Raw genomic sequence first — 23,530 nt, 5'->3', positions numbered from 1 at the left:
ATAAAATACAAAGTGTAACTCAGGATCTTGTCTTGTGACAACTAATGCAATGTACACGGATTCTATACGAAATGGAAAGGATTATGTAGGAACTTTGGTTGAGTTTTAGTGCACAGCATTCCATTTTATATTAATAGATTTCAATTATAGTCACTAAACTGCACTGCCAAAATAAGGGGCAAATGAAATAAGTCCCCAAATTGCTCTTCTGCCATAATCTTCTTTGTGGCTTTATTTTTTATTATGTCATGCTAAACATTTAGCAACTGATACAGGACTATTTGTGCAAACAAGTGTCCGTACACAGTGTTCCCCCGGATAGGGATGAGTGTGCAGCCTCATTGGCGATAAACATTGCCAAATCCAGACGGTAGTTTGAGAGGAATGCAAAATATGCCTGGATGGAAGCCCACTTTAATGCAGGCTTAAATGTGTGTACTGTAGTGCTGTATTATATCCTTTCCTCATCACAAAGGATGGTATATATGCAACTGCATTGAGTGCTGGAATTGTTTTTACAAGCATGTTTGATAAGATCATGTTTACTTCCATTTCAAATATGATAGTTTTGAACCTGAAAACCACTGAGAATATGGAGCCGCCTTTACACCTGTAGGTGTGTCTATATAGGTTATCTATATAGTCTTCTAGACTCCCATTTATCAGCAGAAAGTTATCCAAAATGACAAGAACAGGCCTCCAATTTATGTGGGTTAAGTAACCTGTCCACCCAATTACACAAAGTCCAATCTACTAATACATGTGTGGTAGTCTAGATATAATTTACATCAGTTTTTGATACCATTTCATTTGGCTTTTAAGATAAATTTAAAACTTTGTGAATGTATGGAAATATTTACATATTGTATTTCATGAGATTTTTTTTTTCTTGCACATATACTTTTTCACTTTGTAGGCTAATTATTATTAAAAAAAAAAAAAAAAGCCACGACCCCGAAAAATGTATCGTAGGACATATTTGGCCAACTACAGCTGTACTTACACAATGGTTGAAAACTGATCATCTAAGCTCTGTAGTTTTAATAAGGCTGCATATCAGTCTACTGGGTCCCATTACTTCTGTACTCGGGACCTTCCAAACAGTTTAGATGGAGGGGGAAGGTATGAATAAGGTCTACAACAAGATTGTGTTTCCTCTGACATGCATTTATGCTTATTCCAGTAAATGCAAAGCATATTGACATTTCAAGCTGCAAAAGAAGGAAAACCAATGTGAAACCGTAAACATTTGCTTCAATGTTAAATTTGATATTAAACTGCTCTCTATACATTACTAGAACAGTGTCCATTATCAAGGTTAAAATTTTAAACCCTTTGTGAGGGGAGACTGAAAGACACTTTCATTACAAAAGAGGTCAACATCAGCAACTGTATTTAAAGGGGTTATACTATTAATATGTGCCTTATCATAAGGGGTCCATGCACAACCATAGCTCCATACATAAAAAATCCCTATGGATATGGATTTATGGATGGTAGAACCCCTTTAAGAGTGGCATAAATGATATCCCTCAATATATCAAAACATGTGGTCTTTAGTTTTCATTTCTCTTGTTGGAGTAAAGCGGAAATAGTCTAGCCTTAACTATACAGATACATTAGGCCTTGTATTTAAAGGAAATCTACAAATCGGGACCGTCACTTAGGGCTGGTGCAAAGTGAACATGTGTACTCCGGTCCCGCCAATAGTTAAAGTTCAGGCTCTTTGGGTGGTAGATCCTTGCATTAAATTTCTATATGTGCAGCCCATGGGAAAAAGGTATAACACTTTTTTGTACAATCAACTAAATCCCACAAGCATACGGAACCGTTTGGTCAGACCAAACTGAATTGTGGGCAACCCGCTTAAAACTTGCCTGTGAACAGCTAAGGCAGGCCAGAGGTGTCAAGCATCCTGAAGATAGCCAGTGATGGAGAACCTGTCAGCGTTATGGTACCATGTCACTGCAGCATTCCCCTATAATACTTTTCATGCAATTAGAGTTTAGTGAATTCTGAGTAAATGATGCAGATTACAGGTCTTGTACCAGCAACCACCACAGCTTGCCCTTCCATTTCTTACTCCCAAGTCAAGTACCGACAGGTTATGTGCTCAATATACATAGATTATGAATAAATAAGCACTATGTTCTGCAACTCAAATTATAACACAATGACTATTGTTAAATTTGGCTTAGAACTCAGTTTCTTACAACCTACATTTTTATATTCAAAATTAAAGGCTGTGAAAACTCAAATTAAAAAAGAAAAAGTATATTTATATTCACATTCTTTATACAGAAAATACAGTAGCTGTACAGGAGGTCTTCCTTCTCATAATCTTATGCGCTTATGCTTCATTTTCATATGTTACTGTAACATACACCAAAGCCCCCTTTATTTACCTTCGTAAACGCAAGAAAATTATAACACAGGAGGCTATCCTCATATTGTTAAAAATAACAAAGCCTAACACTTCACCCCTAAATAGAGGAAATCTTTCCGGTAGAGGAAAACTTCATACTTAAATAAGGGGAGGAAATAAGCATCTACCTTATATTTAGGCATCTCAACAGTGGAAGGGGAAATCAAACAGAAGCCACTGCTGCAAATTAAACCTTCAGCAGCAAGAAGACCCTAACCCTAGTTATGGGCATTTTCATTACTTAACAATGTCGCGTTTCAACTTCAGTTATACATAGAACAATTAACAGTGTTGTGTCCATCTCCTTCATCCAAGAGTTTGTCACAGTGTAATAAGATCAACCAGATTGCCCTTAGGTGGCGTCATACTGTCTGGGAAGAAGTTGACAAGTGTATCGAAGAGCTGTGTCCTCTGGGCATATGTGTGATCAATATCGGAGAATCCTGTGCAAGAGAAAAATAAATTATATGTTAAAGCGTTGACCCTCTCCTTTTTAATAAATATTAGATGGAAAACTTGGGGCGCTCACACACAAGCAAGTTTGGTGCATCCAACTGTTATCAAACTCCCAGCATGTGATGGCTGCAATGTTCGGCCCAAACTCTGAACTGAAGGTTCCAGAAGGAACACACTAAGTCTGAGGAGAGTCGAATGCATCAAACTCTCCTGTGCGTGAGCGCCATAAAAAGAGAAATTTTATAAACAAAGCTCTGCTTTATATTATAAAGGGGTTGGTCCTTTTCAGCAAATTATTGATCTTGTTTGTGTAATGTAAAAAGTTACAGAATATATTGGAAAATTGTGTATCAATTATTCAAAATTTTCTTGCCGTTTACTTCCAGTGGATAAATATTGGTTTATGGTCACGTGATAATGGTCCATGCACCTGTGTGACATCACACGACAAGGCACAGATTGTTATCCGGAGGAAGTAAACAATAAAGCTTCTCACAAAATGACAGAAAACTTATTTTTCCACGCAGTAGAAGATGTAATGTTAAGGATTTTTTGAATTATTAATTTGAATTAAGTGTATTATAATTATTTTATGTGCAGTAATACAGTTAAAATTTTAGCTTATTTTCAAATTTCATTCATTTTTAACTTACCTAAAGGGGTGAAATCTTTGCCAGATTTAAAAAGTGCAGATGGAAGAAGCTGAAACTGTAGAATAAAAATGATAAGTAACCATACTAATTTAGATTAATAGCTTAAAACTAATACACAATGCTGTTTAAAGGAAATTGACTATCAAAATAAAGCATGATGAACCAGGGACACATACTGTTATCTATGCCGCATTCCTTCTAAAACCAACTTAAAACTGATACCTAAACCCCTAGGTGATCTGCTTTACACGCTGTTAAAGGGAACCAGTCACCACATTTTTCACAAATACAGGTAGTGACAGGTTCCCAAAGAGGCCTAGTAACTATCTGACACCTTTCTTTTAGCTAAAAATAATTCCCCTGAGATTCCCATATATTAAACTTTATAGTTTTACCTGGTATCCAAGCATGGCTACTGCGAGTCGAGGAGGGCGTGGCCTCTTCAGGCAGAATCCAGCAGCTCTTCCCCATCCTATATCTGTATGCAGCTATAATGTCATGTCACGAGGGTGACATCACAGGTCCTATAGCTTTTGTAGCATTAGAAGCTGTACACCAAGCATATTTCTCATGAAATCACAGCATATTGTATCACATGAACTCACAGCAGCCTGCATGGAGAGGAGTAGTCCATGGAAGCTACTGTGATTGTTTTATGTGGTCAGATATGTACATGGGCTATAGTTTGGTAATATTAAGTAGCTTAAATACCTTCAATGAGGTCTCCCTGGTCACATGACATTAGGCCAAACCCCCTTGACTCGCTCCAAAGATGCATAGGTACCAGGCAAGCTTATAACTCTGATTTTATGGGGATCTGAGGGAAACTACTTTTAGCTAGAAGCAGGGTGTCCGATAGTTACTTTTGGTGACAGGTTCCTTTTAAACTCCCCCTCCCCTTTGCTCCCTCAGCACTTGTGCAGTAAGCACTTCCAGCCAGAGGGGGAGGGAGAGACCGTAAAGCCAGATCACAAATTGCTAAAGTTGATTCGAGAAGAAGGAGGCCATGGATAAATATAAAACTACTGCAGTCCGGATGCCGCAATCTATAAGTGTCCCGGTTTATGTAACAATGAAGAGTGGAAGCGGCACTCACCCTACAATTCTTTTATATTGTGTATTCTCCAGAGAATAGGGAGGTAAACCCGTGTTGCACACACCTGCGCTTAAAAGGACATCTACCACCATGATGAAGGGTTGTAAACCAAGTATGATGACATACTGGTGCGTGCCCCTTCTGCCAGGAACATCTGTTCTTATAGCTTCTTATGCCCTTTGTTTTAAAGGCTTCTAAAATTAACCAAATGAGCTTGAGGAGCTCCATAGGCGTTAATGGAGCCTGGATATCTTCAGGCTCATTTGCATAATTTAAATACTTTTTTTCCTTAAAAACAAGAGCATAGGAAGCTTTAAGAAGAGCAGATCCTCCCAGAGAGGGCTTACACCAGTATGTCAGTGTGCTTGGTTTATAATCCTTCATCCTGGTGGTAGATGTCCTAGCCATGTCCCTGGTTTATAATATTTAAATTTAATGGTAGATTTCCTTGGAAGCCACCTAAAAATTGTTTTGTTAAAAAAACTGCTCTCTCAATGACAATGGCGCAAACAATATAACCAATATCTTAAAGGAGACCTGCCATCCGATTTCATGCATTATGAAGCAAACATACCTTTAGAATTCTGTAGCTACACTGATCATATCTTGATTAATCCCTGAGCCTAGTAGTTTTGCTGGAAAAACAATTATAAGATTCAAGACCTTGGGAAAGCTGGATCAGCATGGCTGTCTCGATCAACACTGATTACAAATTGAGGTTAGTCAAGCATGACTAATCAACCTGAGCTGGATCACTCATACACAGCAGCTGCTGAATGGTAAAGCGATTGATTATTATGTCTGGCAGGGAGAAAAGTGATTGCATCATCTTCTCCTGCAGAGAAAAACTCTTCTGCTAGGAGAAGCGCTGAAGGAGGGACAGAGGTTCATTATCATAATGTTATCTGTTTTATCAGCAAATCCACTCAGCAAAGGGATTAACCAAGATATGCATCAGTGTAGATACAGCATTCTCAAGGTATGCTTGGTTAATACCGCAAATTAAATCAATTGGTAGGTTTCCTTTAAGGCATGGCACTTAGAGCAGTTAGCCAGGAATAATTTACAGATTGCTTATAAGCAGACTAGCCATGGCTCCCATTGAGACATTAAAATTAAAACACAAAACATTTGATTGGTGCAGTGGCAGACAATTGATGACAAATTTGCGTGTGTGAAAGAAAATATTATAATAAAGTCAAATCATTGCTCAGAAGCAAGTTTTGCTCCTGTTAGGGGCTGCACTACAGGTTTTTGTAAAGGGTTTGCCAGTTGCAAGTTTTGACAAATGCATATAACCAATCTATTGCCTGAAAATGTACGTCCATTGACTTATACCCTTACATAAGGAATAAATACAAGTAGGGAGAGACATTTCCCCACCTCTTTTGTCTCTTCAGGGTCCGAATGATCCACAGTGACAAATAAATCATTCTGCAAGTACTTTAATGCACCAAGAGGTTCCGTCTGAGCACGTTCTTCAAATCTGTAACAATTGTATGATTTGATTACAACATACATTTAAAATTACTTAGACTAAATTTACACTTTACTCTCCATTGAAAGTATACATCAGGAGGAGGGTTAAACCACCATAATATTAAAAAGTGTATCCTATCAGCTTAGATCCATGTTTTTCCGGCGTACATACGGAATGTGTCAAAAACATTGCTTGTGATAGTGGCCTGTGATGTACAAAGGTGGTTTATGTAATTATGTACAACAGAAAAGTTGCAATAAAGATGTCCTATTCATCTAGCTGAGAACACACTTCCAACACTAGAAGTTGGCCAACTACTTGGGAGGTGCTTGATAAAGGGTGGGGATAATCTGTTAGTTCAATGCAGACAGAACACAGCACAGAGGCTTCCCGTATTGTGACAACCTCTCAGTATGGTCAGAACTGAGGCAGTACAGAATTCCTCTACATTTCTCATAAGAAAAGTACCCCAAAAATGTTCTGCCTTAGTTCTATTTGGTACAACTTTCATTACCTGTGTTTTCTTATGAGGTATTTGCAGTGTCTTAACAGGTACTCTTTGGAAGGCCGACATAACTTCAGAGACCAGAAGTCATCTAATCGCATTTTTGGAGAGCAGGATTTTCCAGGATTTCCTCCAAAAAGATAATGAACCTGCGAGATCAAACAAAGAATATCAAAGAATATACTGCCACATCACATAACACCAACATAACAGGGCAGTTTAGTAATTATACCATTATTACTTTGTAGCATGACTTGTATCAGGATTTTTTGTGGTATTTATTAGGTAATTGGGTAATAGTGATTACATAAAACATGTTAAATACATACATGTCAGCACAACGGCATTCCATTGCTGCTGTGCAGACAACTGGCAAACATATATCCTAAGGAGGTTTCAGAAGGGAAGGAAGGCTTCTTTGAGTTAAAGTAGAAATTACTACAAACTACATTTACATACATGGTGGTGTCAAATATAAAAGGAGAACGGACCGTTCTCTGGTACTCTGTCATCTACACTGCTAATTTTAGATTTTTTTTTTTAATTTTCTGCTTAATGTAGAAGTACTCAAATGACATTATCATCGCGTATCAGGGATCAGGGATGGCAACCAAACAAATGTATTTGGAAACTGTTGTATCCTTTCTAATTAGTGTGGAGAAAATGGGCTCAAATTTAATCTCACAAGACAAATGAAGTTGGGAAAGGGGTAGAATTTCGAGTAACCAATTGTAAATATTTGGGGGGTTGTCAGATGAAAAACTAAACTAGCAACATCATGTGGATTAAGTGGACAGAACAGAAGCTAGCAAGCAGTCCTTATGCTCCTTTAATGTGAATAGGAACCTTCTGTTGACTTGTAAATGATTAGTAAAGCGTTAAAGTATATGATGGCGCTATAAGAATAAATAATAATATATCAATATTATTAATCTGTCATCATGTGTTCCTTGTTCTTTACAGTAGCTGCATGGGGATCTTGTATTTCATCGAACGATGCAAATAAATCTGGTAAGGGTTTAGGTGTACTGCTTTGATGGTTGGCCTGCAGTCCTAAATGCTTCAAAGACAAAACTTCCAAGTATTTGGTATCAAAAATCATATGTTCCTTGAATAATACACCAGGTTAACATGGGAGGGAGGGGTAGACTGAGCATATAAGTGCATACAGACCTAAGATTTCAGAGCTATAGATAAGGCAGTGTGCCTTTATGTGTTTTTTCCTATAATTAAATGACATTGCAAATTTTTTGCGTTTTTTTAAGTCTGTTTTTAACCGAGTTTGTGTACTTTATGTAATTTGTATGTGCTCAGTGGTAGAGACAAACTATTCTTCCATCAGGGACAATAAACATTATCTCTATATTGGCCATATATACCTTGTGCAACTCATCATATACCAATTGGTGTGCAAATCTTGGACAGGGCTCCTCCTCTTGAAGATTTTTGTTTGGATTTTCTTTTGATGCTTGATCATTCTTATATACACAAGACCTATGAAAAGCAGAATAGTAAGTAAAATATCACTAAAGCCAAAGAAATTTATTGGCACGAATTCAAGTTCAACTTGTGAACGTGGCAAGCTTGTAGTTTTGTAAAATGCACAGCAGAGGACCACCAGGTTTATACACTTCGGTTGCATTCACACACATGAATGAGGGACGTATATACGGCCGATATAAGTCCCCCATACACCTCTATGGGATCACGGTATCGTACGGGAATGGTACAGTGCTGCACACGTGCAGCACCATACCGCTCCATATACCGGGAAAAGATAGGACATGTCCTATCTTTTCCTGTATTACAGCACTGTGGCCCATATGTTCCTATGGAGAGGGGCGGGGGTGAGCTGCGCTCACCTCCTCCTCTCCCCGCGCTCTGTCGTGTACCCGCCGTGCCACAGGGCGGCGGGCAACGGCAGTGTGCATTTAGCCTTAGCTATGGTTATTACAATTCAGCACTGTTATTTAATGACCGAGTTAAGCTTATTTATGCACATGCGATTCTAGAGACTCTCAAAAGTATCCTATATCCATCAGATATGGCTGCTCTAACATGCCTACAAACTGCAGTCTAGATCATGGTACGTCAACTAACCTACCCAGCGGGCATATGGCTGGAAGAACACGAAGTACAATGTGTTTGCTAGTACCCCCTGGTGATCAAAGCAGAGAAGTGTCACTAGGTTTGTTTTTTAACCAGTTCATCCTAAACACAGTTTGACACCAGTTTTGGTTCGGTTAACATATATAATCAAACCAATAACTTCTCCCATTCATGGATATTGATGGGCAAACATTACAGCAACATATTCACTACTGTATGAATGACTTATACTAAATTTTCTTTGATGGTCCTGTATAAACTTATGACACACCAGTGTGACTTAAAATGCAGAAGACATACTGTGGACTAAATATAATTTTATAATTATTTGCTTGACTCATCACTTGTTGAATTTATCAAAAACAGTCTACTGTTGCAAGGGCCTTGCAAGTGGCAGACGAGACCCCTTGTTCCTGATATACATACCTATATTTATATTGAAGAAATTATTATACATTTGTGTTTTTAAAGTCTTAGTTTTTTTAATACGATATTGAATACCGTTTACTAAACAAGATTGTTTCTGACAATAAGCAATAAATTATTATAAAGAAACAGTTTATTTTTGAATGATGAAAAAAAGCGCAATTGTTCCTTTTATTCAATACTTTCTCCTTCATAACTCCCTGTTATACCAAGGGACTTCCTGTACACAGCACTGACCTCATTTAACAGTCTAAAAGGAACTTGGGTGTTACCATTCCAGCGAGGCTGTTTTCGGCTGCCAGACAGGGGATCCTTGCCTCATATTGCTAAATGATGTAAGAACTCCCATCCTATGCAACATGTTTAGCTCTAGGGAGCGGCCAACATACAGGGCCATTTCCACAGACTGCGAATGTGCACAAACACTCTCAATAAAAACTTAAAGCTAATTGATTCCTGGTATAATTTTTTATAGAGACAACTACTAATAGTATTAACACTTGATAAATACACAATACCCACCAGCTATTTCGAACAATATCGTATATCCAGAAGGAATTTCTGACATTCTCTTCGCGCTTTTCTTTATCTTTACTGAGGCCAGACAAAACATGAATTTCATTCAACTCTGGGTCAATGGTAGCTCTCTGCGTGAAACCTGTCATTGGCACTGTAAAAGTGGTAAAATGAACAACCAAAAAAAAAAACAACACACACAATATTGAGCAAGGCAAATTTCATAAGATTCCTGAAGCCCATTCTATATACCAGTGGTGGCAAACCTTTTAGCGAGCAAGTGCCCAAACTGCAACCCAAAGCCCCCCTTATTTATTCCCAGGTGCAAACCAAAAATTAAGATAATTCAGCCCTGGCCACACATTCTCCCCTCTTCCTACAGTCCCAAGCAGCCAAATAAATATCACTTTAAAATATCACTGAAAGCAGCATATTTTAAGTTGCTTGGAACTGCAGGAAGATTCTTTAAGTACTGTCTGATGTGATGGGGTGGCGGCCCGGGCCCACAGAAAGGGCACCGAGTGCCGCCTCTGGCACCAGTGCCATAGGTTCGCCATCACTGCTATATACAGTACCTCAGCAATTCATCAAAGCCCACATAGGAGTCCACATTTTCCGTAACAATTTGGTATCAGGACAGTCTTGGCCATCAAAAACCACTGGCTGTATAAGGATAACAGATAATTCCAATGATACTGACATTTGTAAGAGCAAATTAACTTTCTAAAGGACTTCCAAAGTGAGCTACATGCATAAAAGGGACATGTAAGGGCGATCTGGGACACTAAACCACGGACATTGCCTTTTAAGCTGGCCCCACATACACCTTTCTACTTACCTAGAAATGGGTGGGATCAGGCGCAATGGGCCCATCTCTAGCGCTCCCCGCACCTGAGCAGTGATTTAATGACGCCAGAGTGGTATGGCCGGCTTCACAGCACAGCATCGCAAGCAGGGCTTTTTTTTTTCTCTTACATTTTTAAACAGCGGGCACAGAGGGACTAGCTGAAAGGTAATTTTGGAACACTGGTCTATAAGGTCCCAAATTATCCTGACAGGTGTATAGACTGAACAGATCCAATTGATCATACACTGGATACATTTGTGAAATTTGGATAAGAAAAACTTTATACAAGACAGTATTCTTCATTGAAAAATAAAATGTAGGTGACAGAACACATTTGTGACAATGCCTGCAGCATTCTTGTGTGAAAATGCATAGATTTACTTACCCATACCAGAATCTTTTTTGGTGCCATCTGATATAATTTCCACATGATCACTGTCCACATCATAACTAAAGAAGTCATTCAAATAAGTCTTTGACCTTTGCCCACCAAACACATATAAGCATCGGTTTTTCTAGAAAACATTTAAAAATAAGGTAACTTGTAAACATATAAACACACTAGCACCGCAAAAAAAAAGAAAAGCATCATACCGAGTGAAAAAGCATACAGTGCCCAATCCTGGACTGTATATCTTCAGGTCCAGCATTACAAGAGTCTTCACGGAGCAGTTTCCAGGTTTGCGTATGACAGTCAAAAGCAAAAAGTCCACTAAACTGGGGTTCACTGGCCCTGCTGTCATCCACATTGCCATTGCAAGTAAGTATTCGGCCTCCAAAGGTATAGATCATATGCTTTTCAGAATCCATACACATCTACAAAACAGATTTAGCAAAAACAGAAATCAGCTACCAAGAGTATGCATCATTCAATACAATTCCACAACTGTATCCTGTACGCACCTGGTGATCAAATACCAGCTTGGGCCCACCGTCCGCAGCAGTATCCTCACTTAGTAAGGACCAGGTGTTGGTGTCAATGTCATATCGATAGAAGTCACTTTTCAGAGACTTGCTGTTCCGTACCGATGAGTCCAAGTATCTGCCTAAAGTATAGATCTGCCTCCGCTGAGTATCTATGCACATCTTGTGACAAGATCTGGCACTAGGACCATTCTGAGGGGGGAAATTACAATTAGAGGATTTACAAAATTAACATATTTCTCATTTCCTTTCCATATAATTCAACAGCCATATTGTGCTTTCTTAGATTTATTGAAATGGTTAGACTGCTAGGACCTGAACTGATTCAGCTCCAGTCTAGGGAATGAGGCCAGCAGCAGTGCTTTTAGATAGGGTGAAATAAGTGATACAAAATAAGCAACCTAAAACGTTGGAGCCACCCTCTATGAGAGCCAGACAGCATTTTCTGGTGAAAATTATTGCTTGACATTGCTTTATTGTTTGGTAAAAATCTAAAAAAAATATATAACTTAAAACCACCACAAGTGGGGGACTCATTTGTGATTTATTTAAGGGAGCCAAGTATAAACTCTAAGGGTGGTTTCACACTGCCATTTGTTTCCGATCTGAAAACTAAAAACAGCCTAAAACCGGTAATTACTCACCGGTAATTGTGTTTCCTTGAACCACGACAGCACCCAACCAGAGAGAGGGATCCGCCTCCAGGGACAGGAAACCCAGACTTCAAATTGTGCGGTACGCCCCACCTCCTTCAGTGGATTACAGAGACTGTATGGGACTTAATGTTCTCGATTAATTCTGACCACCGTATCATTCAGTATCACTTTCAATGAGAGAATCTCACACCTCTGTGACACACACATAACACTGAACACCCAAGTGTGAAAAGAATTTACAAGGGAGGGAATACCCAGGGTGCTGTCGTGGTTCAAGGAAACACAATTACCGGTGAGTAATTACCGGTTTCCCCCTCTCACCACGACAGCACCCAACCAGAGAGAATAACATAGATGAAATCTTTAGGGAGGGATAACTGAAGAAAGAACCCTTCGCCCAAAGGAAAGTTCCTGTGCACCTGCTACATCTAGCCTATAGTGCCTATAGAAAGTGTGTGGAGAAGACCAGGTGGCAGCCTGACAAATCTGATTAACCGACACCTCTCTAAATTCTGCCCATGAGGAAGAAACTGCTCTAGTGGAATGGGCTTTTAGACCTTCTGGTATCGGCTGACCGGCTGCTACATAAGCGGAGCTAATGGCTTGCCTAATCCATCTAGCTATAACTACCGCTGAGGCCTTCTGCCCTCTATTCTTGCCACCAAAAAGAACAAAAAGACTATCAGATTTTCTCCAATCTTTAGTCCTATCCAAATATAGCTCAATGGCCCTCTTAACATCTAATTTGTTAAACTCCCTTTCCCTATCCGTAGAAGGGTTACTGCAGAAGGATGGGAGCCTGATCTCTTGGGATCTATGGAATCTAGAGACTACCTTTGGTAAAAAGGCCGGGTCTGTCATCAGAACTACTCTGTCATCCAAGATCTTGAGAAAAGGCGCTCTACAGGATAGAGACGATATCTCTCCAACCCTACGGGCTGAAGTGATTGCTACCAAAAATACAACTTTAATGGTCAACCACTTTAGTGAACAAGACTCCAGGGGCTCAAAGGGATCTCTTATCAGATAATTTAACACCAGAGTGAGGTCCCAGGGGGGCACCGTACATCTCCTAAAGGGGGTCATACGAGATGCCGCCTTTATGAACCGAGATATCCAGGGATGAGAGGCTAAAGGGGACTCAAACAGGGAGCTAAGGGCAGAGATCTGAACTTTAAGGGTGGCAGGTTTTAGGCCCTTATCTAATCCTGCTTGCAGGAAATCTAATATCTTAGCTATATTTGGATGAGCTAAGTCTATCCTATCTGGAGAACAAAAATCTGAGAATACTCTCCAGACCCTAAAATAGATCCTAGAGGTAACTACCTTTCTGCTTCTCTGCAGGGTTGTAATTACCTTGTCCGAGAGGCCTTTTTCCCTCAAGATGCGCCTCTCAAATTCCAGGCCGTCAGATGGAGGTTCGCAATCTGCGGGTGGAATACTGGGCCCTGGGAGAGGAGATCGTGACTCTCTGGGAGGATCCAAGGGTCTGATATCGATAGCTCTCTTAGTACTGAGAACCATGCCCTCCTGGGCCAGAAGGGGGCTATAAGAATAACTCTGGCCTGGTCTTGTCGTATCTTCTTCAGAACCCTCGGGAGAATAGACAGGGGTGGAAATGCATAGGCTAGGCTGAAGTTCCACTTGATTGAGAAGGCATCCAAACTTAAGGATTGGTCTCTCGGGTCTAGGGAGCAGAAGAGCTTGACCTGTCTGTTCTTTCTTGTGGCGAATAAGTCTACCTCTGGTTGACCCCAGAGTCTGGTTATCTTGGAGAACACTCTCCGATTCAGGGACCACTCCCCCTGACGTAAGAGATGACGGCTCAGGAAGTCTGCCTGCAGATTGTCCTTGCCCCTTATATGTACCGCCGATATTGATCTTAGATTGGCTTCCGCCAGGTCTAGAATCTGATGCGAGAGGTTCATTAAGGACCCGCTTCGGGTACCCCCCTGGCGATTCACGAACGCCACCGCTGTGACATTGTCCGAGGCAATCTTCAGGTCTGTCCCCCGAATCATCGGCAGAGCTTGTCCGATTGCCTGCAGGATGGCTTCTAGTTCTCTGTAATTTGAGGACTTCTTCCTGGATTCCTCGTTCCATGTCCCCTGGAACAAGAGTCCCCTGACTTGAGCTCCCCAACCCGTAGAGCTCGCATCCGTAATCATGGATAGGGGGTTCTCCTCTCTCCAAGGCCTGCCCGCCTGGAGGTTCTCTTCTCTTAGCCACCATCTCAGGGAATCCAGGATCTGTTGGGGAAGTGTAATCCTCTGGTCCAAGGAGGACTGGTCCCCCCTCCAGTTTTCCAACATGAAGAGCTGTAAGGGTCTTGCGTGATACATCGCCCAGAGCACCGCTGGAATTGCCGCTGTAAAGAGACCCAGAGTCCTCATAATGTCCCTTATGGTAGGGGATGGCTGTCTGTACAGCTTTTCCACTGAGGCTACAATCTTCACCACCTTGTCCTGAGGAAGGAAAGATTTCTGCTGAGTGGAATCTAATGTGATGCCGAGAAATATCTTTGATCTGGCCGGAGTAAGGGAGGACTTCTTCAAATTTATCATCCAGCCCAGGCGATGTAGGATCTTCATCACCACCCTTATGAAGGTCTGCATCTTCTCTGCCGAACTATCGCCACTCCAAAGGGTAGAGCTCTGAATTGGAGGTGCTCTATCTTGCCCTTCATCATCACCGCCACTCTCAGGAATCTCTGACTGTCCGGATGAATAGGGACGTGGTAATATGCATCCGCTAAGTCTATGGAAGCCATAAAACAATCCTGAAAGAGCAGGTTTACGGTTGACTTTATCGATTCCATCTTGAATTTTTCCACCTGTAGGTAGCAGTTTAGTGGTCTTAAATTTATAATGGTCCGGTATGTGCCATCCGGTTTCTTTATAAGGAACAGGGTTGAATAAAATCCTGTCCCTTGATCCTGCAGTGGCACCCGCCGTAGCACCTCCTTTCCCAGTAAGGATCTTACTTCGGTCTCCAGAGCCTGTCTTTCTGCTCTTCCGGCCACTGAGGTTAACTTGAAACGCTGTGGGGGAGGGGATAGAAAAGGTAATTTTAGGCCATCCTGTATAATCCCCAAAATCCACTTGCTCCCTGAAATCTTGCTCCACTCCTCCTTGAACAGGGAGAGCCTTCCCCCCACAGGACCCCTGGCGTCATTGCTGACCGGGACGTTTACTGGAATCCTGAGGCCGGGAAAACATGAATCCCTTAGACCTCCTAGAGGGTCGCCACCCCTCTTTCTTGTCTCCGGATCTCTGAGGAGATCTAAATCGCCTTGAGGGGCGAAAAAACTTCCTCTCTTGAGGCCTTGTACTAGGAAAACCTCTCTTCCTGTCAGCTGCCTTTTCCAAGATGTTGTCTAGAGCAGACCCAAACAAGAATTCCCCCTCACAGGGAATACTACACAGATGACTTTTAGATGGAAGGTCACCTGTCCAGTTTTTCAGCCATAAGGCCCTTCTGGCAGAATTAGATAAGGCTACCGATCTTGCTGATAACCTCAAGGCATCCACCGAGGCATCGGCTAAGAAGGCAGAAGCCTTCTGTGCAGTGGTAACCTCCGAGATAAGATGTGACCTGGATGCACCAGCCTTAATCTTCTCCTCCAGCTGGGAAAGCCAAACCAAAAGAGACCTAGAGACGCATGTAGCTGCGACGTTGGGTTTGAATGCGCCCGCTGCTGCCTCCCAGGAACGCCTTAAGAAGCCATCTGCCTTCTTATCCATAGGATCTTTAAGCACACCTGAATCCTCAACTGGAAGCGCACTCTTTCTAGACACTTTAGAAACGGCAACATCCACCTTCGGCGCCTTGTCCCAAATCTCTGTCTCCTTCTCAGGAAAGGGATACTTCCGCTTCATAGCTCTAGGGATAAAAACCTTCTTGTCCGCCTTGCGCCATTCTGCCTGGATAAGGGAGGAAATATTCTCATGGATAGGAAAAACCTTTCTCTTCTTTTCTCCTAGACCCTGAAACATAACGTCTGTTACAGAGCGTTCTTCCTTTTCATCTTCTAACTCCATAGTTGATCTTACTAACTTCACCAGATGATCAATATCTTCTATCGGAACCAGGGGTCTGCCTGACCTGTCCTCCTCCTCTGACTCAGATGATTCTCCCGAACTAGGGCCAGAATCTTCAAGCTGCCTGGAAGTGCCTGGGGAATTCTCTGACCTGAGGGATCTCCTTATTTCTTGCACAGAACTACGCACTTCCTGCTGGATTAGCATACGCATGGATTCAAACAAGGTCGACTGCTCTTGTGCTAACAGGCGCTGAACACACTGGTCACAGTTAGGTTTTAAATAAGAGTCAGGCAGATTATCTCCACAGATTCTACATGCATGATGCTTAGACTTTACAGTGGCTTTCCCCTTACGAGATTCTTCCCTCTAAAATAAGAATCACATAAGACATCATCAGAACCTGTTTAAAGGCATGGTAAGGCCACACTCACCAATCAGCGGACTATCCCCCTACTCCAACTTTACCGTAGCGGTGTCCACCGACTCTCTACCACCTTCATTAGAACTCATCTTATTCAGTGGTGAGGATACAGCTCCGTTTCATCCACGACTGGAGCAACTCCTGTGGCTGGCTGTGGGTGCTAGAAACAACACACAGGACTCCTGTGTGGGATCTCCTTTTGAAATTCCCGCCTCTGACGTCATCTCCCATGTGGACGCTGGGCGGCGCGTCACTTCCGGTCCTCACCGGAAGTGGAGTCGGCGCCATTTTGGAGAAGACCACCGCGGGGAGGAAGAAGCCAGCGCTCAGCCGCCCTTCCACACACACGCCTCCACTCCGGATCGGAGGCGTGCCGGAGTCCGCCCGCACCCACAGACTGCGCTGCACCTCGCAGCATTCACCTCTCCACCGCCGCCGAGTGACCACCCTCCGGTAAGCCTCGGCGGGGGACCTGTGCAGCCACCTGGGGGTACCTGGGACTCCCATTCCCCCCTTTCACCGCGACTCCTGAGCCTCACCGAGACTCACTGGATCCCCCGTCAGGGACAGGAAACCACTGAAGGAGGTGGGGCGTACCGCACAATTTGAAGTCTGGGTTTCCTGTCCCTGGAGGCGGATCCCTCTCTCTGGTTGGGTGCTGTCGTGGTGAGAGGGGGAAATCGCCATGTGTGTCACCACCCTTACTGAACCATTCTTTTCAGTGGGCTTTTTTGTTTATTTTTTAACACTTCAAAGTTGTCAGTTGTCATTCAATTTCGCTTTGGTTACATTAAGAAACTGAATCAATGTTCTATGGAAATGCATTCCATTGGTAACCAGCACCCTCTGGTGTTGCATTTAAACAATACAAGACACCATGTGCTGGTTACTGATTACATGTGTTACCATAGAAACATACATGCAATAGGGCCTGTGCACTTTAATTCCCTTTTATAAATTAAGTCAAAGTGGTACGCGTGACCGCACTCTAAACCAGCACTTTGGTCCAATAATTTTCAGCTTCAGCAGGTATCCGCTTCAGCTGAGGTTCGGACCACAACAATAATGGGATAGCCATTAAATTCTCATTTAACTATGCTCTACAGTACCACAGGCTTTTGAAGTCTGAACTTTCCCCTGTTGGGATTGTGGGCGTATTACATCATTGGTTTGCATTCATTACCCTTACAAATTCACAGCTAGAAAACAAATGTCCTTGTTTACCATTTACTCAAAAACATAAAATATAAGCCAGATATAAGCCAATCACGTTGCTGAAAACTACAGACCAAATATGATGCCTACACCACCTAAGCTGGGTGTATATGTTTGAACCCACCCTACCCTGTTTGCAGTCATGTTTGACAAGACCACAAACCGTGCCATCTTCTGTAATGTGTACGTCCCCTGGAAGTCTTCAGCATATTTCTAGGTTGCTGCATGAATGAAAAATCATCTTTTATATGATGCAATCACGTAACCCAGCATCATGCAGTCAGTTTGCTTGCCCACTCAATGCATCTGGTGTGCCAGCCCTGCCTCCCAACTGAGATGTCATTCTCCGGCTATCTGGAGATCTTGCACATGCGCAGTGCGCCTGTGATCTTGGGGTCAGCACTGCACGTACTGTACCAGCTTCCCAGGGACACCACACTAGCCCTGCTTTGCATAAAATGCTAGTAGTTGAGCAAGAACGCCAGAGAATGGCAGTGCAGTAAGGAGGCATGGCAGGTTTTCTTTAAGCATCTTGGTCCCCCATGATCCTGAATATGAGGGTCCAGCTCAGAATGGAATAGACATATGCAGTCTTGTTGGGGGATAGGAGTCAGCATTTGAACAGTTAAAATAGGTCACTTGCCTCTTTTTCTGTGTCTCTAGATATACAAATCCACTGGTTTTCTCTCACACTATATGCCCAGAAGTCTGCTAGATCCTGTGTACCATCCCAGCCTCCGAATAAATATACCGTCTCTGTATAACGAAAAATTACTTTGTTAAAAATGGGTAATTAAATCCTTTAAGTAAAAAAAAACAAACAAACTTAAGAGTATTCACAGAATATTCCTGCACAAATGTACACATTTTACTGCATCTTCTATATAAGAGAAAGCAATTTAAATCGATAATATTGCTCAGAGGTTTTTACTTCCACTTAATTCAAAAATAAATATGGGCTACATTTTACATTGTATACAATTAGAGAAACTTCATTTCATACTGAGTGGCCCGTGCCAAGATATTTCTGCTCAGCTTCAACGGATTTCAATAGGTGGTGAGCTGCAGTACCCTAGCATGGCCTCCACACGCTGTATAGAGCGGTCCACTGCAATGTGCAGGACCAGCAGCTGATGAGCTGTGGATAGTAATGTGAACGCTACCCAGTAGATTGGGGCAATAAACTAGTTAACCAATAAAGTACATACCATGTACACTAGAGTATAAGCAGAGTTTTTCAGCACAAACTCCGCTTATACTAAAAAATCCTCTGTACTCACTTTTTTTTAATAGGCTGGGCATTCCAGGGGTCTGGGGGCTGCTAGCTTGCTTAGCCTGTATACTAAGGGGCTGGCTATATACTGGGTGAAGAGGACTGGCTGGCTATATACTGGGTATAGTCTATGACCGATGCATTTCCCACCCTAGCCTTATACTCAATTCAATAGGTTTACAAAGTTTTTGTTAAAATTAAGTAGCTTATACAAGTATATAGGATATGTTAATGGGAGGAAGTAAAGCCCACCAATGAACGACAGACCAAGCAGCTGTGCAATATGCACAACAAGTAATCCCTCTATATTTGTAGGTAACTGGTGGAAGAATTGTTCATGTTGAAACCCATCCAAATACAGACGTGTTTGAGCCCTCTAAATGAAGCAGGTTACTAGCAGGTGAAAGGACACAGCTTGATCGTGTAATCCAATAGCGACAGAAAAGGATGGACTTGTCCTGCACTTATATGCTTTCTCATTTAAGAATGACACATTCTGAAGGGCTCAGCTCCAGCAGTTTTCTTCAGTCAAAAAAGCCCCATTGTGTACATAATTCTCACAGCCCAAACCCTCTGACCATCACAACAGCCTCATTCAATTGAGAGAAAGCTGGAACAGAAAGCAGTTCCGATGGGATGATGGCCAAAACACTTGCAACAGTCATGCCAAGGGTTCAGACTACAATACATAAGGCATAAATGGCATTTTCTTCTGGTAAACAGTTTGAGGGATAAGGTGGCAATCGCTCCATAGGAAGTAAATACACTTATAATACACTTCATTGTTATTACCGGTATGAAAGAAGAAAAAAAAAAAAGAATGACAGAAGACTCAGGTCTGAAATGCACGTCACAAATAAACACAACAACTATCTGCAGTATCTTGGTTACAGTTTTAAGTTCCACAGTCCTCCAGAAACTTAGAGGCTTAATTCTCCATAAGGAGTCTTCTTCTCTGACCTGGTCTCCAGCCTCTCATTTTGCCAAACTAGTTCCTTACACTGTACTGATGAGTTGCAATCTCAAAAAAAAAAAGTTCATGGTATTTTTTTTTCTAGCCAAAAGTTACAATTCTAACCTATCCTTCCCCCAAAAAAAGTAAACAAAAAACAATGATTTAATAAAAATCTCGAGATGGCTCTGAAAAACTAAAATTTCTAATAGCTGTAAAACATTCGTAGTGCAGACCACAGCAGTTCCTTTAGCAATATATGTGCACACACACAATTTGGTAAGATACAAGACACCCTGATTTTCACATGAAGCGTTTCATAACTCGCAATAAGTTGGATTTAAATATTTCCTTTTAAAAAGCAGGTCAAAATCTTCTCTACTTACCTGACTGAACATCAATTACCATCTGGTGTCCTCCTCTCATTCCTGGACGACTGTCATCGCTGTCACCTAAAATAAAATTTTGACATTCATTTAATTCAGTGTATAATAAATATATTTGTTACTGAAGGCCATTTTAAGAGGACTTTGGATATTTAATTCAGTACCAGAAAGTTTCCCATACCATTAGATGAATAGTAACATTCTAACCTACAGTTAAAGGGGTTATCCGGGTGTAAAAATTTACTTAGGGCCAGGCTGGGGAGATCTATTTAAAAATAACAAACGTGTACTTACCCCGTCCGGCGCTGCCGATGTCCTGCGCCTGGGCCGTCTCATCTGTGCGCCGGTTTGATTACAAGGGCGCACAGGGAGCTTCCTGCCGGCCGGAAGCTCCCACCTGACGCAATCTCCCAGCACTTACAACGCTGAGAGATAGGGACAGATGGGAGGAGCCGGCCACATTGCCAGCTGGAAACTCCCTGTGTGCGGCTTCTATGCCCCTGTAAAGAAGCAGGGGCACGGATCAAACTGACCATGGCGCGGGCAAGTGCAAGATTATTTTTAAATAGCCTGCCCCAGCTTTTTTTTTTTTATAACTGGATAACCCCTTTAAAGGACATCTACCATCAGTTTTACTGATGATAGAGGAGTCTTAGAAGTTCCTGAGGAACTACGCTGGTCAGGACTTCACCGGAGCACCACATCCTATAATTTATTCACTCCCCTGTTCCGCTAACAGTCCTGCCCATCAGCTGCTGTATACACTAAGGACAGGCGGGACTGCTAGTGGAACAGGGGAGTGAATACATTATAGGACAAGGCACTCAGGGGCTCCAATGATATACGATGATGCTCCCGGGCCAATTATCATTTTAAAGACCCTATATTTCCGCAATTCAGTTATAAGTTCCAGAGGAGCATAGTTCTTACGGAACTCCTTAGTAGGATATGTCTACTGTCAGTAAAACTGATGTTAGGTGTCATTTAACAAAAGAAAATAAGAAGAATAGGGTTTTTTTTTACCTTTAATGCTTTTAGGAATTATTTGGTTCCACTGTGGTTTGTATTCCTGCTGACTGATGTACTGGCTGAATAGCCCATCTGAGGGGAAAGAAACAACAGCTTGGTACAGTTATTGATATAACCCAAAAGTGTGAGACAGATATATGGCAGCTTGTGGTCCTTGGAGGGAAAGGGAAGCCACAGCCAAACACCTATTCACGTAAAGGCTTCATGTGTAAAAAAAAAAAATATATATATTTTTATTTTACAAGTTAAAAAAGCGGACTAAGCTTCCTGATGTTTTCTTCCCTTAAGGCTGCATTCACACTACCGCAAGGGGGACGTATATACGGCCAACGTATATACGGCCGATATACGTCCCCCATAGACAGCAATGGGCGCGCGGCTCCCTACAGGAGCGGTACGGTGCCGCACACCGTGTCCTATTTTTTCAGGGCATACGGCTCCGTGCGCCATGTATCCCTAGGTACATTATAGGTCTATTATAACTTCTATTTGCCAGTGTACTTACAGTCCCATGTACAAGAAGGGAGTAGAACCTTACATTTTCTAGGATAACGTATTCAATCATATTGTGCAGGTATGACAATTCTCATCAGGGCACTGCCACAAAGCAATGAAGGCACATGGTTTAGCCAAAATTGAGGGACCCGTTTGTGCTGTAGGTGCACAGAGAATGGTGAAACATTTACTTTTCACAATATACCTATCAAAGGGGGACATAAAATTACAACAAAAACATGGCATTACCGTTTACAGCTTTTTCAATCAGTTCCTCGCTGCCATCAAAGTCTCCTTTCAGTACTAGCTTATCATGCAACTCTGTTAACATTGGGTGCTCTAAGGCGATTCTTGTTTTCTTCTGCAAGGACTCAAAAGCTTCTGTGTAGTTGTGCTGTCGAAAGTGCTTCAAACAAAGGCGAATGGCTTCCTGTTCACGGTACTACTGGAACAAGGTGAAGAATGATCACATTTACTATAAAAAACACAAGAACTGCTTTATTTATTCATATAGTTAAGCTTCATATATCAAATACACTGTTAAAAACTAACTTTTCCTTATTGGCTCTGAGTGCAGTTGGGAGCTTATCAAAAACTGGTGCACAAGGCATGAGGAATGTCCCCTCTAATGCAGAGACAAGAATAGCCATCAGGGCAGGGAGCAGACTTTTGAATATAACATCTGACTCTTACATGAGGCACCTAGAAAAAAGCTCTGTTTTTAACCTGGACGACCAGACCACAGTGAAACAGTTAACCTATTAGGTGCTGCTGTTCAACCCGCCTAACAGTCACGCTAATGGTCGCCGCCATCTTTTGATCGGTTGCCATGACAGATGCTCCCATAGCAGGAAATCGGTATCCTCTGCACAAGAGAACCAGTATATTCTGATTCTTAAATCAATGAACAGGTCCCCTAGGGTTCAAGTACCCTGGGCAATCCGAATAGTTAAAAATCAAAATCAACACCCTTTCTTTAGACAAACAAAAATAATGTGTTGCATACTGTCTTTCAGGAGTGTAACACATTATTTGGATGCATTTTCTTTGTGACCTTTCAAACCATATTGCTGTCTTTCGATACGACCACCACCGCCTCTGGCAGGAGTGACCACACATGCTCTTTTGAGCCCTGCTCGACCACCTGGATTCATCGTTAATTACCACAGGACTGCTGTGCACCATGCAGCAACCGGGCCATTTCATATGCACATTATTTGTTTCTTTGTACAGTCACTCTTTGTGCGATGGTTGCATCCAAGGACAGCTGTCCTCAGTTTCTAAGGGACCATATGACTACATTTATGAAAAATTATATTAAAAGAGGTACATTTTTTACATCCAATTAAAGAAATGTATATATGAAAAATGTTAGTTGCAATACCCTTTTAAGATCAAGTGTCAGCTGCTGCTCAGTAAACACCTGCCTTATACGGAGAAGGCTCAGCCTGTGAGCCATATCGATACAACAAAAATATAAGTTTGCTAAAGGGTTTAATCACCAAAGAAAAATTAATGTATCACTTCTTTTCAATAACTACTAGGAGAAATATGCATGAGATAGATTATGAAAGGGGAAAATCGCAAGAGAAGAATAAGTGCTTCCCTATAACATCTTTAAAG

At 41.8% G+C, this 23,530-nt stretch overlaps 2 protein-coding genes across 3 annotated transcripts in view; both read right to left on the bottom strand.

Moving 5' to 3' along the window:
- Positions 1 to 2,258: 2,258 nt before the first annotated feature.
- MKLN1 (muskelin 1) overlaps positions 2,259 to 23,530 on the bottom strand; it is a 42,944-nt gene continuing 21,672 nt past the window's right edge. Inside the window, exons 6-18 of the mRNA XM_072147471.1 lie at positions 22,157 to 22,349; positions 21,407 to 21,484; positions 20,384 to 20,449; positions 18,416 to 18,528; positions 11,417 to 11,629; positions 11,108 to 11,329; positions 10,899 to 11,028; positions 9,673 to 9,820; positions 7,995 to 8,109; positions 6,625 to 6,764; positions 6,014 to 6,116; positions 3,535 to 3,589; positions 2,259 to 2,868 (exon numbers count right to left, since the gene is read on the bottom strand). Coding sequence (XP_072003572.1) covers positions 2,747 to 2,868; positions 3,535 to 3,589; positions 6,014 to 6,116; positions 6,625 to 6,764; positions 7,995 to 8,109; positions 9,673 to 9,820; positions 10,899 to 11,028; positions 11,108 to 11,329; positions 11,417 to 11,629; positions 18,416 to 18,528; positions 20,384 to 20,449; positions 21,407 to 21,484; positions 22,157 to 22,349 — 1,698 coding nt within the window. The 3' untranslated portion in view covers positions 2,259 to 2,746. The remainder of the gene's footprint in view (positions 2,869 to 3,534; positions 3,590 to 6,013; positions 6,117 to 6,624; positions 6,765 to 7,994; positions 8,110 to 9,672; positions 9,821 to 10,898; positions 11,029 to 11,107; positions 11,330 to 11,416; positions 11,630 to 18,415; positions 18,529 to 20,383; positions 20,450 to 21,406; positions 21,485 to 22,156; positions 22,350 to 23,530) is intronic.
- Positions 11,640 to 17,135, bottom strand: LOC140127139 (uncharacterized). 2 transcript variants are annotated; one of them, XM_072147472.1, is made up of 2 exons: positions 16,602 to 17,135; positions 11,640 to 16,502 (listed from the first exon to the last, which is right to left on the bottom strand). In XM_072147472.1, exon 2 carries the CDS (start codon positions 14,323 to 14,325, stop codon positions 12,457 to 12,459), a length of 1,869 nt encoding a protein of 622 aa, XP_072003573.1. In that variant the 5' UTR covers positions 14,326 to 16,502; positions 16,602 to 17,135; the 3' UTR covers positions 11,640 to 12,456. The 2 variants fall into 2 exon arrangements, with proteins under 2 accessions (XP_072003573.1, XP_072003574.1); XM_072147473.1 differs by having other exon boundaries at positions 14,325 to 16,502.

The sequence above is a fragment of the Engystomops pustulosus genome, chromosome 4 (genome assembly GCF_040894005.1).
Source record: "Engystomops pustulosus chromosome 4, aEngPut4.maternal, whole genome shotgun sequence".
In the NCBI taxonomy this organism is placed as follows: Eukaryota; Metazoa; Chordata; class Amphibia; order Anura; family Leptodactylidae; genus Engystomops; species Engystomops pustulosus.
The sequence above is the reverse complement of the archived record's forward strand: the minus strand, read 5'-3'. Positions and strand labels throughout refer to the sequence as shown.

Coding starts and splice junctions, on each gene's coding strand:
- LOC140127139 (XM_072147472.1), bottom strand. CDS start 14,325: ATGGTGGCTAAGAGAAGAGAACCTCCAGGCGGGCAGGCCTTGGAGAGA.